The 16,364-nt window shown below is 37.2% G+C and overlaps 1 protein-coding gene across 4 annotated transcripts in view; it reads left to right on the top strand.

Annotated features, from left to right (window-relative positions):
* The window catches only part of LOC113439673 (SAM and SH3 domain-containing protein 1), a 571,432-nt gene that overhangs the window by 540,844 nt on the left and 14,224 nt on the right, over positions 1 to 16,364 (top strand). For 3 of the 4 annotated variants that reach the window (XM_087939638.1, XM_026705638.2, XM_087939642.1), the window contains exons 11-15: positions 3,125 to 3,196; positions 8,815 to 8,961; positions 13,401 to 13,536; positions 14,568 to 14,737; positions 15,889 to 16,098. In XM_087939638.1, coding sequence (XP_087795764.1) covers positions 3,125 to 3,196; positions 8,815 to 8,961; positions 13,401 to 13,536; positions 14,568 to 14,737; positions 15,889 to 16,098 — 735 coding nt within the window. The remainder of the gene's footprint in view (positions 1 to 3,124; positions 3,197 to 8,814; positions 8,962 to 13,400; positions 13,537 to 14,567; positions 14,738 to 15,888; positions 16,099 to 16,364) is intronic. The other variant, XM_087939633.1, reaches the window with a different exon arrangement.

Below are 16,364 nucleotides of genomic sequence, written 5' to 3'. Positions count from 1 at the left end.
TGTGTACTCTGCATCATTAACTCCTTTAAATGTTATGATTCATGAAGGGGTAGAAGAAGTAGAGGGACTCAGATTGGAATCTCAGCTTATTCTTTATCTCTGTATGCTGACTAGTGAGGGAGAAGTAAGGAGTATGTATGTAAAAGAGAGAAAGAAAAGCAGTGAATTGAGGAGAAAATTGATACATAAATGAAAAAGATACACATAAAGAAGAAAGAGATAGAGGGCCAAAGGGGGAATCCTACCCATTTTTTTGACTGAGGATCCATCCATCATCACATTGTGTGACTATTGATAACTTTCTTCTCAGAAAATATGGTTCTCAGTTGTTATTTAAAAAAAAAAAGATTGCCACTCTTAATTTTCACCAGGCAAAGATCTGTACAGATCCTTTGCCCTGGCAAATGTGCTTAGGATTGCAGTGCATAATTGCTCTGTAAAATAAAATATTTAATTCCCAGAACAGATATAGAAAAGTAAGGATGAGAGCCAGGGATCTAAAGCCATCTGGGAAGTTCATAGCTGGATTATATTTTTGAACCAGGTCTCGGGTTGAGGCAATCATGACTAACGTTCCAAGAAACTTGAGGGAAAAAATTGATTCTGACAGACAAAAATCTCATTTTTGCTAACTTGTAATCTATGGCTTCAGTTGGCTAGAGGCCATTGTAAAGCTGCTAATTTTTTTTAGTAGGATAATTTATCATTTTTCTCCAATGCTTTGTATGTTAGTGAATTCTTCCCTACTTTGTAACATATTTTATTAAAATAATTTCTTTGACGAAGATGGTATGTAGAGAATATTTCAGATGGTGAATATAAGAAGCAATAACATACTCTTAAAAATATTTTGTCCTGCAAATTATTTGATTGTAATCCTGTTACTGTTATTTACTTTGTATTGCCAATATTGGTAGCAGGAATTAAACATCCTTATATGACATGACATAGGCTAGAAAGTCTACATACCTACAGCCTATAACCCAGGTGTGTTCAACCATGGCTGCCTGGGGAATTCTGGGAGTTGAAGTCCACAGGTCTTAAAATTGCTCCCCCACTATCAGCTACCCTTGTCACAGTTGAATTTCTGGAGGTCCCTCAAGATCTGGTGATGGCAGCAGAGCTGAGATCCCCAGAAATGGATGAACTAGTGAGATACTCCATTATTGTTAACATCCCTTTGTCTATTATTCTTTGTTTTAGTTTGGGTTTTCATACTTTTTAATGTATTTATTAACTCCTTTTAGCTCTGTTGTACCATGCCCAGAATTGCTTGCTTGTGAGAAGGGTGGCTATATAAATTGGTCTAATAAATAAATAATAAAATAAAATAATAACTAGGAGGTGTTAGATTGCATCATTGAAGAAAAAAGCTATATCTCTTCTCTTCTTTTTTTTTCATGTGAAAACTTGGAGTAAGCCCTCTTTTAAGAAGAGCAGATACTTTATACCCTGCTTGTGAATTTTAGGCACTATTCTACACTGTCTTCTTCTGAGATTATAATTCATGTTTACTGCAACCTCAGGAGCTACGGCATCCCTTGTCAATACGACTGATATTACATGTGTTGCTTTTACATATGTTTTGGGAATTTAAATTTATTTTAGTGGCAAAGGCATGCCTAGAACTTTTAAAGTATGTGCATGATCATTTCATTTAAGGATATACAGTCTCTTCATCTATAGTTTTATTTAGCATGTTTTTGTGAAGTAATTGAAAGTAATGAACTATATATCCAATAGCAAGCATAATAATACAGTTCCTTGAAATATAACATATATAGCATATTGCCAAAAAGCAACTTGGAACTGTGAAGTTTTTTGTATGTGTGTATGATTCCATATACCATCCATGTGAATTCTGCTGTCATACATACTCACTGCCTGCATACACAAATACATGAAGACCCCCAAATCCTTGTAATCCTTGTTTGATATTAAACTTTCTGAGATAACTTTTTAAAATTGTTATAGCATTCCTGTGCTATTGACTTTCTTGTTAAATTGATGTTTTCATGGAAGTAATACAATTATATGTTCAACAGCAAAGGCTTGTTTCATGAGGATAAAAAACATACTTCATATAGGTTGTCTAGAAGAGCTTATAATGGGCTTTTAGTAATGTTTTAATTGGTAGCAGACTTAATAATGAGATATTACATATACAGCATTTACTATTTACAAAGGTTATGATGAAGGATAATGACCATGTCCTGATTGCTGCTGCTGTTGTTTTTCTATAAGGTGAAGAAAAACAGAGGGAATAAGGTTGAAGGACAAGATATAAATGCATAGCTCAAAACATAGAAATAGCCAATTTATTTCTGGAAAAGGCAAACATCTGTATTGTAGAACTGAAAGGGAACTGGACAGTTCTATTGAGCTCCAAAGGGCTACCATCTTTTCAATAATGAACACTTTACATATGAGGATCATTATTAAGCACCAAGTAAATATGCTTTCACTTGGCTGCGCTTTTCAGCTTTAAAAAGAAAATTAGTGTCATTACGCTGACCTGTTTAGGCAAGCAGAACTATTGTATTCAGTGTCAGTGTTTCTTGCTTGAGATGTTTCTTTGAGAACAACTTACTTCTCTAATTACTTCTGCAAAATTATGCCACTGCATATATCTGTATTCTCTCTTGTAGTAGTATGAAAACTGCTTTGTTCCATACAGTCCTTGGTTATAGTCTCTGAAAGTGGAAATTGTCAGTTCAGAGATTGAAGATGTCATTACTGAGTGAATCAACCATTTGGGCAGATGCTTAAAATTTCAAGGCTTTTGTCTATTTCAAGTACAATAAAGTGGAACATGTTGTTGTTGTTAATATCCTGTGCCCAAATGATTCCCAAAACATGGGATTATGTAAAACTATTCCTCACTTAGGAGATAGTTTTAAAACTCCTTTATTGAAGATCCTGATTCCAGTATGAAGCAATAAAATAATTAGTAAAAGTCCAGGAAGGGAACATGATGCATGAACATAATCCAGAACATTTTTTCATGCTTGCTTTTGTTATTTGTACAATTGAGACATTTCTCTAGTGTCTTCTCTATCCGAGAAAACAATTGACACCATGCTGATTTTGTGGTAAAGTATTATAAATTTGCCTTGTTTCACAGAGAACCTGCAGCTTTGGTGGCTTTGATTTGGCAAATCGCTCACTGCACATTGGAAACAGTTCAGATCAAATTGTGAGTATGACATTCAGTCATAAGATACATTCATACATACAGCCCAATGGTGGTTTTTGTGAGGTGTTTCAAAATTAAAATGCAGTGGGATTTGCTATAAAAGTAGCTATGAGGATAACATCAGTTTTCAATTACAATACAGTGAGCTGTTTCTTCATACAGTTCTTTTAAATTGCATTTCAAAAAAACATCATTTTCCAACAATGACAAATACCTTTATGATTGATTGCCATCAAGTTGGAATTGACTCACAGGGACCACACAGATTTTCTCCATGAAAATCTGCCCCTGACCTGGTTTATTCAAGTCTTCCAATGATACACTCATCACCATTGTAAATGAATTCATCTACCCTGCCGCTGGTCATCTTTTTTCCTTCCCCCTTTCCCAGCATTAGAGTTTTTTCCAGAATGATAGTTTTTCCTTAATATACCTGAAATAGGATGATTTAAACTTGATCATTTGTGTCTTGAGTGAGTTGATTTATTTGATGATCTATTTGTTTTACTGGTTGTCCTTGGTGGAATCTCCTCCAACTTCAAAGTTCAACAGTGAAAATACTCTTTCTAGTCTGTTTCTTGAAGTTTTACTTTCATTGATTATCAGAGGAAATACCATGATTTTCACTATTTGATCTTTGTACATAAAGCCACATCATGGCATAATAATTGTGGTGTTATGATGCTCTCTGACTACATCAATAATTTGTTGATACTAGAGAAAATTATTAGCACTAAAATGAATGTCCAAAAGTGTATCTCCAAATATGACATGCTTATTATTCTGCAAACACTAATACCAGACAATGCTCTCTGTAATTCTGAATATTTTGTACTTTGAAATCTTTTAAATTGGGCACGTCCAGCCAGTGGGCTGCATGCAGTCCTGGACAACTGGTAATGAAGCCCCACAAGATCATAAACTTTTAACATTATTACGTGCATTTATATGCATTAACTATATTTTATATATAGCCCAAGACCTTTTATCTTCACTCAGTGCTGCCCAGGCAAACCAAAAAGTTGGATATTAATGTTTTAAATTATGATTTTTAATTTTTTATATTCAAAAGGAGGATGCGTATCCTCCTTTTTTATATTCAAAAGGAGGATGTGTAGCAGAATGTCATAAAATTATGAAAGTGACAAGGACTGTACTAGAAAGCAGCAGAAGATTACTCAATCTTTGAAATTCCAAAAGGATAAAAATTTAATTCAGAGGAAGCTTGTCATTTTTTTTTAATTCAGCCTTGTGATCACTGAAAAAATCTTCTTTTTTTGAAGGTTCTCATTTGCTAGATATTATTTTCTGCATATGATAATTATAACATGAGGACAAGTGAAATGGGGTGATTCCTAGGCAATTAGAAAGCAGTAGTATTTATTCCACAAGAAAATAAGATATCTAGTAAAAGCCAACTGTTCCAACCATATTTGCCATGGTTTTATTGGCCAATCAAAGAGTGAAAATCCTCCTCCCCATTAAGTTATTCTATTCACTGAATAAAGTATACCAAAATAAGCTGATTAAAACTAAACGGGAGTGAAAAGCTTGGGAAAGGTGTAGTGTCTAATGCATAGAAGTCCACTTTTCACATTCTATTTATTCTACTCTTGTTTTCTCACTAATCACTCTGAAGGGGATCTGTATCCACTTGGACAGCTCTCAGGTTAATCCTGGATTCAATGAACATAGTAGGCTGTAGCTCAAATGTGAGGGAAGGTCACCTTCCAATATCTCAGCAAATATATAGTTCTTCTTCCCACATTCCAGCTGCAAACAAAGCTGGAAAAGGCAGGAATGAAAGATAAAGAAAATGTGAGGACATGAAGAACATAGCTCCATCCTGGATACAATTTTTGTCCTGCTTATGTTATCAGTGGTGGGATTCAAAATTTTTTACTACCGGTTCTGTGGGCGTGGCTTGGTGGGCATGGCAGGGGAAGGGCACTGTAAAATCTCCATTCAGAGGTGGTCTTTGCCGGTTCTCCGAACTACTCAAAATTTCCACTTCCAGTTCTCCAGAACTGGTCAGAACCTGCTGAATACCACCTCTGGTTCATTTAACATATCCTTGGGAAGGATATCACATTGAGAAAATGTTCAATGGTGAATTGAGTTGTTTCCAAGTTGTTTAGATCAGGGGTCTCTAACCTTGTCCACTTTAAGCCTGGAGGACTTCAACTCCCAGAATTCCCCAGCCAGCAAAGCAAAGCAAAGCTAGCCAGCTCCCAGGGGAATTCTGGGAGTTGGTCCTCCAGGCTTAAAGTGGCCAAGGTTGGAGACCTCTGGTTTAGATATTAGATATAAGACTGAGCCAAGAATTCTGTTCAAGTAGTTCCAATTTAAAATGTAGAGTTGTGTTTTATTGCCCTGAATTGTCTTATATATCGCCCTTTTCCTTAGGATTGCCAATCTGACTGTAGGGATAGTACTGGCAGTGGGACTAAGCAGCTAAGCTCATCATGTTTAGTCCCTGAAGGATTACGCATATCAGTGGTCCTGTGTGATGAACAAGAATAGAGAAATTAAACTTTTCCTGGCTGTTGCCAGTTTCATTTTATTGAGTGTATATCAATTTCAATCCAAAAGCAATTGCAATTCACACATAAAAATCAAAGCAGCTTTTTAAAATTCATAGCCATTAATTTGTGTTGCAGAAATGATAAATGCTCAACCAACAAACGAGAAACTTGCCTTTCAAGAGCATTATTTGCATTTCTTGTAGACTGCCATAAGAGGAAGTTATGTCTAAAAACCTTTCTTTTTGATTTTCTGCCAATGAATTGCTTATTCAAATGAACTGTGGATTGGAGAATGGACAGGATTTAGACAGATGGGAAGAGCAGGAAAGAACAAAGAAAGGAATGTTATTCATATTGTGTGTGTGTGTCTGTGTGTGTTCTCTCTGTTATGTGACAAACAAATTCACCTGGAAGAGTGCAAGGAAGAATGTAGATCAAGAAAAAGAAAGTTGTGGGAAGCAGTGCTTTGCTGAGCTGATTTAGGAATTCTCTGGGTGCCTTGAATTAAAAAGGGAGGGTGGGCAGTTGATCTCATCCTCTTGTCTCTAAGTATTGCCGCCTTTTGTGCTGAATGGCAACTCATCCATGTGGCTTTGTGTTGTTCACAGAATCATATTTTGAGAAATGGTTACTGATGTATAATTTCTCTCTGAAACGTTAATACAGTATTCCTAGACTAGGCAAGTCTTTCGCTTGAATGACTGTGATGTTCTTTTGCTTGTTTTTTTGGGACTAAGTCCCTTTCATTTATTTTCCCCCTGCCTTTGTGTATCTAGATTGGTTTTTTTCCTGCTCCGGGAGCCAATTTTGTGGTTTTGTTGAGTGTTTGGGGATTTAGTAGGGCAGGCAAGGGAGGATTGAAATTAATCTGTGATTCCGTTACTAAAACACATCCTCCTCCTGTCCAAGTGAATCCAAACCATCGAGTTCCTGAATTGCCACAGAGTGATGTCTGTATAGATGGGAAAGGGAAATGTCTCTGAAAACATCTGGGCTGAATCCCTGGCCAGATGGAAAGTCTCTGGAGGATGGGGATGAGGCACAGCTGCAGGAGGATGGATGGCTAGAACACACGCATACGAAGAAAGACTTATCAGTTAAGCGGGGTCTTGCCAGAATTTGGAGCTCCCCTGTCCACTACTTAAACAAAACAAAAGCCTTCTGTTGATCCATGTTTTTAACTTTCATCTCTCTAGTTAGGAGTCTTTCTTTTTCCATCCATCCTGGAACGTAAAGTCATTTCATGAAACTGTTCTGCATTGGGTTCTAGAAGTGCCAAGTGAAGCATTTCTTCAGACAGCTCATCATTTTTTCTGGAAATCCCTATCAATAAGGCCAGTGATATGAATGGCAAATTCACCAAAAATATATTTCAGGGCAATAGGCCTTTCCATTTTCAAGCCATGTAAACTTCCAAAGGCATCTGACTTCTGACAATATGGGACTGGATCTTGGTCCAATTGTACCAATTAGTCTGGTGCAGTTTGCAACTGCTTTAATCATTAATCTAAAATATTTCTGGTTGTCTTTCATCCTAATTGTTCCCAACTTTCTTGAGCATTCTTCTTTTCACTTGTTGCTTTTAAAGGTCATGTAATCTTAACTAGAAGTTCTTTTTCTCTATTCAGAACACATAACTTGACTTGGTGGGGATGTAATCACAAAGTAACTCAGAAAGAGAGATTATCTTATCCCAAGGCCAATAGTATATTTCCCCTGGCTGCCTTTGATGTTGCACTTGAGCATCATTGACTAGATTAACATGGCCTTCAGATGAATATGTGTGAGGTTAGCAATGTTTACTTAAATCTATATAGAATTTAGGCAGGCAGAACAAAATAACCTTATAAACAAGCATTCATCTCAGTCAAAAACCAAAAGTATTCTGAAAATTGATCTTAATGTGCAAGTATCCAGATATACAGGATGTGAGCTGCATTTCAAATAGCTTTTCATAACTTCCAAAATATTTAAAAAGGACAAGAAAAAAGAAAGTTAGCTGAAGAACAATATATATTGGGCAATACTGGTATAAATGAGTTTCATACAAGAAGATTATGAGTGGGGTAGAACTGTAATGTTTCTCTTCAGGAGTTGGCAGAGACATACCTAATGGAAAACATTTGGATTATGGCACTTGTGTTATTAAATGAAAATGCATGCATGCAGGAATTATGTTGTTTAGCATTCTGCCTATGAGTATAGCATTAAAATCAATATAAGTTGCTAAGTTGAATATATTGGCTGTGTGGTAACATTTGTCCCACTTTGTATGTAATGGGTTATTCTGGCTCAATGCCCATCAGGATTGTTATGCTACATGGTAATGAAAAATGACTCACAATGACATTTTAAGTCACTTTTAAGTGATGGCTTAAGAATTGGAAGACAAGCATCATAGGGTAGTCAACATGTAATAACTAACTGCCCTCTCTTCCATTATTTATCCCCCTGAGAATTTCAAGGAAAACATTGCAAATATTGTCAAAGGGGAAGCACAGATTCCCAGGAAAAAGTGGTCTGGTTAGAAGAATAATATATAACCCTCTCCTATTGCATCCACTCAGCCCACCAGGATGGGAAGGCAGAGCATGTTATGAGTTCCATCGATTAGAAATGTCCATCCGATGGGACCACGAAGAAGGGCCTTCTTGGTGATAGTCCCTTCTTTATGGAACATCATTCCCCGTGAGCTCCAGTTGGCTCCCACCCTGTTCCTGTTCTGAAAGTCCCTAAAAATGTGATTTTGTCAGCAGACCTAGGACCACAAATGGAAGTTGGAGGTGCTCAAGTGACTGATTTGATTGTATTGTTGCTGCCATGGAGATGGGGGGGTTGTCTCTGTGGGAGGTGCTTTTTTATGGGTGTTTATTATGTGGTGGGTTTTTTTAAATGTTGTAAGCCACCTGGAGTGACCTATCTGTGAGCTGGGCAGTTATATAACTATTGTTTAATAAGTAAGTAAATAAATAACATGTTTGGAGAATTTGCGATTTGAACAATCTTTGTGAGGTACGCTGAGTCTGAAGATGGCCACAGAAGGATAAAAGATGAGAAGCTGCTCTTTGTTTCAACTTCCCTTTCTTTTGACAGGGAAAGGATGGTGATTTTGTCTACAAAGAGGTGATCAAATCCCCTTCGACTTCCCGCATATCCCTTGGTAAGAAGGTGAAATCTGTAAAAGAAACCATGAAGAAAAGAATGTCTAAAAAATACAGCAGCAGCAACTTGTCAGAGCAGGTATGCCAGTTTGTTTGTTCTTGTTTGCTTGAAATGAAATCACTTCTCAAGCCTCTTTTGAGACCTCATGAAAAGGTACAACAGCATTTACTTGAGAAGCTCCCCAGGGGTATCATGTACTAAACCAATTCCAAGGTCTTTCAGAACTAGTTACTGTGAAAAGAGCCTCAATAAAATCATAAAAGCAAGGTAAGATTGAATTAAGCCAGTAAAATTTACGATTTCATTGGATATGTGGTGGTAGTTCCCATGTTATAAAGAATGACTGAGTTTATACAGTATATACCCTGAGCAAGTATCCAACATTGTTAAAACGCAAGCAACATCCAAATCAAGGGTTTCTAACCTTTTTGAGCTAGTGGGAACGCTTAGATGCGTCAAAGAAGGGGAAGGAGGGGCATTTTCCCCAAATGGTTCCTAAGAGGATTCTGGTCAGTCTCAAAGCACCTATTTAACAGAAGCCAAACCCAGCATTGGACTGCACGTTATTTTATAAATCCTTTGGAGATCTAACTTCAGTTTGTGCTTTCCTCTATAGCATGTTAGTTCCCATTGATTTTTCCCCCTAATAAAAGATATAAACATGGATTACATGGGGCAAAGAACTTACCAATGCCAAGAAGTATGGCTGAGGAACATAAGGGCTCACTGGAGCTGCAGAATCCTGCAGCTTTGACATCTGTGCAATATGAAGGCTTTACCATGAGGTTATCTGAATAGCCTATACAGCGGGTCAAAAAAATAAGTCAGCAATTTATTTGATGAACATAGTGCGCTGAATGAAAAAAACCCACATTTTTCCTTTACAATACACTTAATTCTCTTATTACCGAGATCTATGATGATCGCTGAGTGTTTTAAAACTCCTCTTTCAATTTTCCCTGGCTGAAATCAATTCATTTTTCCAAGCTTGTTGCTTTTGGCAAATTTCATTCAATTTAATTTGGGAGGCTGTCAAAACAGCCAACACTTTTTATTGTTATTTTTTTCATCAGTCTTTCCACTTCAACTTCAGTATAAACATAACAAGTCATTGGCTTCAGCTGGGGAAACATCTGATTAATATTGACGAAATATCGCCCTCTAGAGGTCTATCAAGTAATCCAGTTGCTATAGTTGGTCATTGTATTCTGCATTCAGGAGTAGGAGAATGCTGATCTTTGATAGCCAAAGCACTCTTAAACATGTTTTCTCTGAGATACCTTTATATTGCCAAGCTAAATTCAGTCCCTCGCTCTTATCTGTAATTACATGGGACAGATTTCAAGGCAGAAAGGCTCCGTGGAGGTACAATAGCCTTTCCCTGGGAATTTGGATCTGTTAGTTGCAAACAAACAAATCAATAGTTTGTGACTCTATGCAGAAACAAGGCAGTCCTCATATCCAACCTGAAGTCCTTTGTTTACAGCAGACCATCACAGGTATATCAGATCTCCAGCAGAAAACAAACCCATTTGTTGTCATGTGGGCTGTGGAAGCACAAATGGCCTGGCTGGATTCTGACGTTGGCTGCTGTCCCGATATACTGAAATATTTGCAAATAAATATTTCTTCTGTGATAGAAGAGCCTGATTCCTGCCCATGTTGTTAATTTTAGTCAAAGAAAAGCAAATGTGACAATCCCAAGTATTATGCAGGTAGTACTTGACTTAGGACCACAATTGACCCCAAAATTTCTGTTGCTAGGCAAGACAGTTGTTAAGTGAGTTTTGCCTCATTTTATTACCTTTGCCACAGTTAGTAACACAATTGTTAAACGAATCTGTCTTCCCCATTGACTTTGCTTGTCAGATCACACAAGTTGATCACATAACTCAAGGACAGTGCAACCATCATGAATACACCCAGTTGCCAAGCATCTGAATTTTGATCACATGACCATGGGAATGCTGCAACAGTCATCAGTTTGAAAGAGAGCCAAAAATCACTTTTTTCATGATGATGTTGTAACTTTGAACAGTCACTAAATGAGCAGTCACTAAATGAACTTGTAAGTTGAGGACCTGTATACAGCTTTATAATAATCAGAATGGAGTGTGATTTCTAACAGCGTATTTATGTTATCCATTTTTTAAAATTTCTGAACCTCAGCCTTTCAGAGAAAGTAAACAATTCTCTGCATCTTTTAGAAAGCAGAACCTATTATAAAAATGCATTTAGCTGTGTGCACATACCAAAATAGATGACCTTGTTCTATATCAAAAGCTAGTCTGAAAAATGGAATGCTTTAAAATGTTATGTTGGTTTTATTTTTAAGCGTAAGAACATAGCCCAAAGTGTTGCAATTAGGAAGAATGATCTGCTCCAGGACTATCATACCAACTGTTCATAATGGTAAATTGTCAGACAGATAGTTTGAGATGGGGATGTTTGTTACATTTAAAAACTCCTCTCAAGACTATACAGTAAGAAAAATGACAATGTTTCTAGAGTGTTATTTGGCTGGCAACATGGGTTTTTAATCTGCTCCTTTCCAAGCCTCCCAAATCTGCAGAAAGTTGGCCTCCAGAAGCAACTTTCACAGGGGCGTGCAGAGATCATGAGTAGCCATAGGAAGGAGAAATTCTATCAAAAGAGAAATTCATGCATATATTGATATAGCCTATAACTGTGATGGCGAACCTATAGCACGCATGCCGGAAGTGGCACGCAGAGCCATCTCTGTGGGCATGCAAGACATTGCCCCAGCTCAGTTCCACTGCATGCGTGCCTCTTGCCAGCCAGCTGGTTTTCAGGTATCTGCCGCACATGCGGGAGATGCGTTCGCATGCACGGGGGGGGCGTGGGGAGCATGGGGGCAGCGCGTGCATTGCGTTATCAGTGCAGGCACATGACTTTCAGCATGCAACAGCAAAAAGGTTAGCCATTACTGGCCTAAAATATACATAGAAAACAACAAATTCCCTGTTCCTCCCCAGAGCTTGGCTTTGTAGATGATCTTATAATTTCAGAATTGGGAAAGAAGCAATATTAAACAATACTGGTTTTATGGCTCAGTCCAACGATTTGACTTCTGTAGGGTTCCAATGACCAAAACTTCTCTAGTAAGAATGTACAGATAGATCTGTCAAATTAATGGCAGCTAAATTATCTAAAATATAAGAAAAATAGACCTCAGGAAAAACAGAAGTCGCTTTCTAACTAAAGGTTTGTGGCTTTGGTTTTCCCTGGAGAGTTACTTGATTTGTGGGAAGATATTTCCTGATGACTCTGCAATACACAAATAATAGGCTTCATCAGATGGTTTGTGATTGCACGTCAGTGGAATAGCCAGCAATTTTTGATATCAGCAGGTTTCTTCAATTCTTTGTGGCGGGTATTCTAGAAGAGTCTACAACATTATTTTTAACACTTTCTGTCAAAGAAGTGCTTTTTAAAATGCACACGCGCCCCCATATCCACACACTGAGAAGTCTTCTAAGTGCAGATTGGTTCAGAAATTACTGTTCGCATCCTTTTGGATCTGTTTTGATATCTAAATGAATAAATGAAGATGAAAATGCACATTATTTTTCAGGTAAAGGATTGTTGATTGGTTTACCATTTTCAAAACCAAATTGCAGTTCTAGACTAGTAGATTCATTCATTCCATCACAATAACACTTTTGGTTATTTACTCCAAATAATAATACTTTCGTTACTTCATCAACCATTCCATTAACATTGTATTAACCACTGTTAGCAAATATTACATGAAATACCTGATTCCAGGGTTTATAAGGCAGGACAATTGTAGAAAACATACTGCAACTGCATAACAAAAGAAATGGATACTAGATTCAGATGAGTTTAATTAATGGCATGGTTTGATTAGGAATAAGTTAAAAATTGATAGAATTGATATAAAATACATGAAATGAAATATTTTCCAAAAGGAATTGAAAATAGTCTTGGACTAGCAAACCCTTCAGACTTGAAAGAAAAATCTAGATTAAATCCTAGATCTCTCTCTCTATTTTAAAACAATAGATTAGACAACACACATTAGAAATATGGGAATCTCAAGTGTAAAATAGAACACAATTATGAATTGTTCAAATGTGCTGAATACAATGACCCGTTAGATTCACTTATCACAAGATAACTTTGTATAGATATGCAAAACCTGTATGCAAATGAGGAAGAGGTTTCCTTCACTTATAGAAAAATACCTGGGTTTTTAGGTTCTCTTTGGACACCATTTTCTGTGTGACCCTTATCCTGATCTTCTCATGGTTCGGGAATACTGCTTTCTGGTCATTTACTGTTTCTTTTTAGCTTACAAGGGGTAAAAAAAGGGAAACGATAGATAATTGCTGCTTTCTGTATCGTAGTTGACGTCAGATCCATAGCAATGAATTCTTCTATGGTACTGCGGAATTTTAAACCACACAAACCAATAGTTCCCTATTTGAGTACATGAGAAATTTAATATCAATGGTGAGGTTTTTGTCTTTCAGGAACCCAATCTGGATGTAAGGCCAGAGTCTCTTCAGGCACCACAGCCAGATACCGATACTTTGGATAAACCAAAGTTAAAAGCTGGTGGTTCAGTAGAAAGTTTGCGGAGTTCCCTCAGTGGCCAAAGTTCAATGAGTAAGTAATGAATATAACGTCAGCTCAGTTTAGATGTAAAAAATCTCAACCTAAGGAAACATGGCGTAGACCAGATGCTAATACTTTGTTCATGTTATCTACCTTCATCCATTCTTCTTTGCCCCTTGCTTACCTGCATCTATTGTGGGGGTTATTATTTCAAGGTTTTTTGGAAGTGGTTTGCCATTGCCTCCTTCCTAGGGCTGAGAGAAAGGGGCCGGCTTTCTGTTTAAAGTGGGATTAGAACTCACTGTCTCCCATATTCTAGCTGATGCCTTAACCACTGCACCAAATTGACACTCTCTTAATCGTCTTAAGTAGTGAGAAAAGATCTTTTTTTACAAGCTGAATCTGAACCTTCAAATCTGAATCTTGAGTCAATCATAGATTGTAGGGATTATTATCAGAAGGGGGTTTTTAATCTGTTTTTGTGGCTCTTCATTTAGGATTCATTTAGGGTTCAATCAGTGGTGGGATTCAAATTTTTTTACTACCGGTTCTGTGGGCGTGGCTTGGTGGGCATGGCAGGGGAAGGTTACTGTAAAATCTCCAGTCAGAGGTGGTATTTGCCGGTTGTCCGAACTACTCAAAATTTCCACTACGGGTTCTCCAGAACTGGTTAGAACCTGTTGAATACACCTCTGGGTTCAATTGAAGACTAGGGTCTGCATTTAAGATTTGGGGAGAAGCAGGAGTTGTGCTAAGGCAAGATCAGCCACACCACATAGATTTGTAAACCACCCACAGTCACTTAGGTGTGAGATAGGTGGTGTAGAAATTTGATAAATAAATGAATTTAAATAAATAAATAAATCTCTGGGGAGCTAATCAGATTAGATGGTAAGCATGCCATTAAAGAAGCAAGAGGTCTATGGGATCTATTGTATTTGCTGTTCTAATCACACCTAGAATGGTGATGTTCGACTAGTGTCAGAGGAATGTTCCTGACATCTTACGGTTTGCACATGTTGGGATCTGCTTGTTGTCTTTTGCAATTCCTTTGCTTTTGCCTTGTTTCCCTGCACAAATAGGTGGGCAGACGGTAAGCACAACTGACTCTTCGACTAGCAATAGAGAAAGTGTCAAGTCTGAAGATGGTGATGAGGAAGAACTTGCATACCGAGGGCCTTTCTGCGGTCGTGCCCGGGTTCACACTGACTTTACCCCCAGTCCTTATGATACAGATTCTCTTAAACTCAAGGTACTTTTCATGAACTAACCAACGAATTTGAATTAAGGGATATTGCTTACAAAGTTACTAAAGGTTTCCTAAATGTTACATAGTTGGACTTGAGATCTGGTAGAAAGGGCTAGCTATCCAAACCTCCTTGATACACTAGTTTTCTCATTTTTATTAGATTCTAAATGCTTTCCTTTTTACAAAGGCTATCATTTTTACAGATATTGATTAATACCTTTAAAGTGATTCTCTGACTTTAAAATAGCTATGGAGCTACTTTGTTGTAATGTAACATGTGTGTATGCATTTATTTATTTCTTCAAATGGTTTTATATGGCTGCCCCTCTCACTAATAACTCTGGGTGGCTAATGAAAATTTAAAATACAATATAAATACAATATAAAAATGCACATCTAGAGCAACTACAACACAAGGTGGCCACCAAAGCTAGCAAACACCAACATTGTAGGTTCAATTACTCTCTTGGCACCCCTCCCCATGTTCAGGAAAATAGCCAAGTCTTCAATGCTTTCTTAAAGGTGAATAGTGTCAGGTTTAACCAAGGCTTGGATGGTATGATGTGCCAGAGTAGGTGCAGCTATGGAAAAGTCACACATGCTGGATCCCATTAGATGCAATCCCTGACTGATGGGCCCTTGAACATATCCAAGGCAGTCCCTCAAATACCTGTTCTCATACATTCATATTCTCTCTCCCCCATTTTTTTCTGGATAATTGATTATATGACTCTTCATTCAGGTTGGAAAAGTCAACCCAAGTATTTATTTTTTATAGAAAAGGTCCTGTAAACAGCAGGAACACAAGTGTGGGTCAAAACTTGAGCCAATAGTGAATTAAGTTCCATTTATACCTTTGACAAAAAATATATATATATATATATAAATTGCTCCCACCTAAATACTTAGCCATGAAGACCCACACCAAAGATGTTTTTTTTTAAAAAGAACAAAACAAACGGAGAAGTATGTTTTACATTCAGTTAAAATACTGCAGAATTAAGAAGTGGATTGTGAAGTCTATGTAAATAGACTTTGCTGAGTTTATTATTTAAAAAAAATACAAAGGGTTCCACAAGAGGTTGTATACAGAACAGCTATCTAGTTTGATTTAGTAGATCTTTCAGATGCATTATTTCTTTTCTCAACTACAGAAGGGTGATATTATTGATATAATTAGCAAGCCTCCCATGGGTACTTGGATGGGACTTCTGAACAATAAAGTTGGTACTTTCAAATTCATCTATGTGGATGTGTTAAATGAAGAAGAAGAAAAACCTAAAAGGCCCACAAGAAGGCGCCGAAAAGGAAGATTACAGCAGCCCAAATCTGTTGAGGATCTCCTTGATCGTATCAATTTAAAGGTCAATTTCCATTTTTTACTCTTCTGTTGCTTTTGTTCCTTTTGAACAAATTGTATTGTTGTATACCTGTCATGGAAGTCAACCAACCAAGTCTACATTATACCTATTAAATCAGATTTGCCTTCCTGTACCAAAGGTTCAAGCTCATCTTCTTTAATTCCTATAGTCTAATCATTAATTTATAGTGTTGTAATCACCCAGATGAAAAAGTATTCCTCTTGCTTTTCAGAGTGCAGAGCTTGTTCTGAAACTTTACTTAAGATTTT

The sequence above is a fragment of the Pseudonaja textilis genome, chromosome 1 (assembly GCF_049901715.1).
Source record: "Pseudonaja textilis isolate UNSWEBS1 chromosome 1, rPseTex1.2, whole genome shotgun sequence".
NCBI classification, from domain to species: domain Eukaryota; kingdom Metazoa; phylum Chordata; class Lepidosauria; order Squamata; family Elapidae; genus Pseudonaja; species Pseudonaja textilis.
Note: the sequence above shows the minus strand (reverse complement) of the source record. Positions and strands in the feature narration are given on the sequence as shown.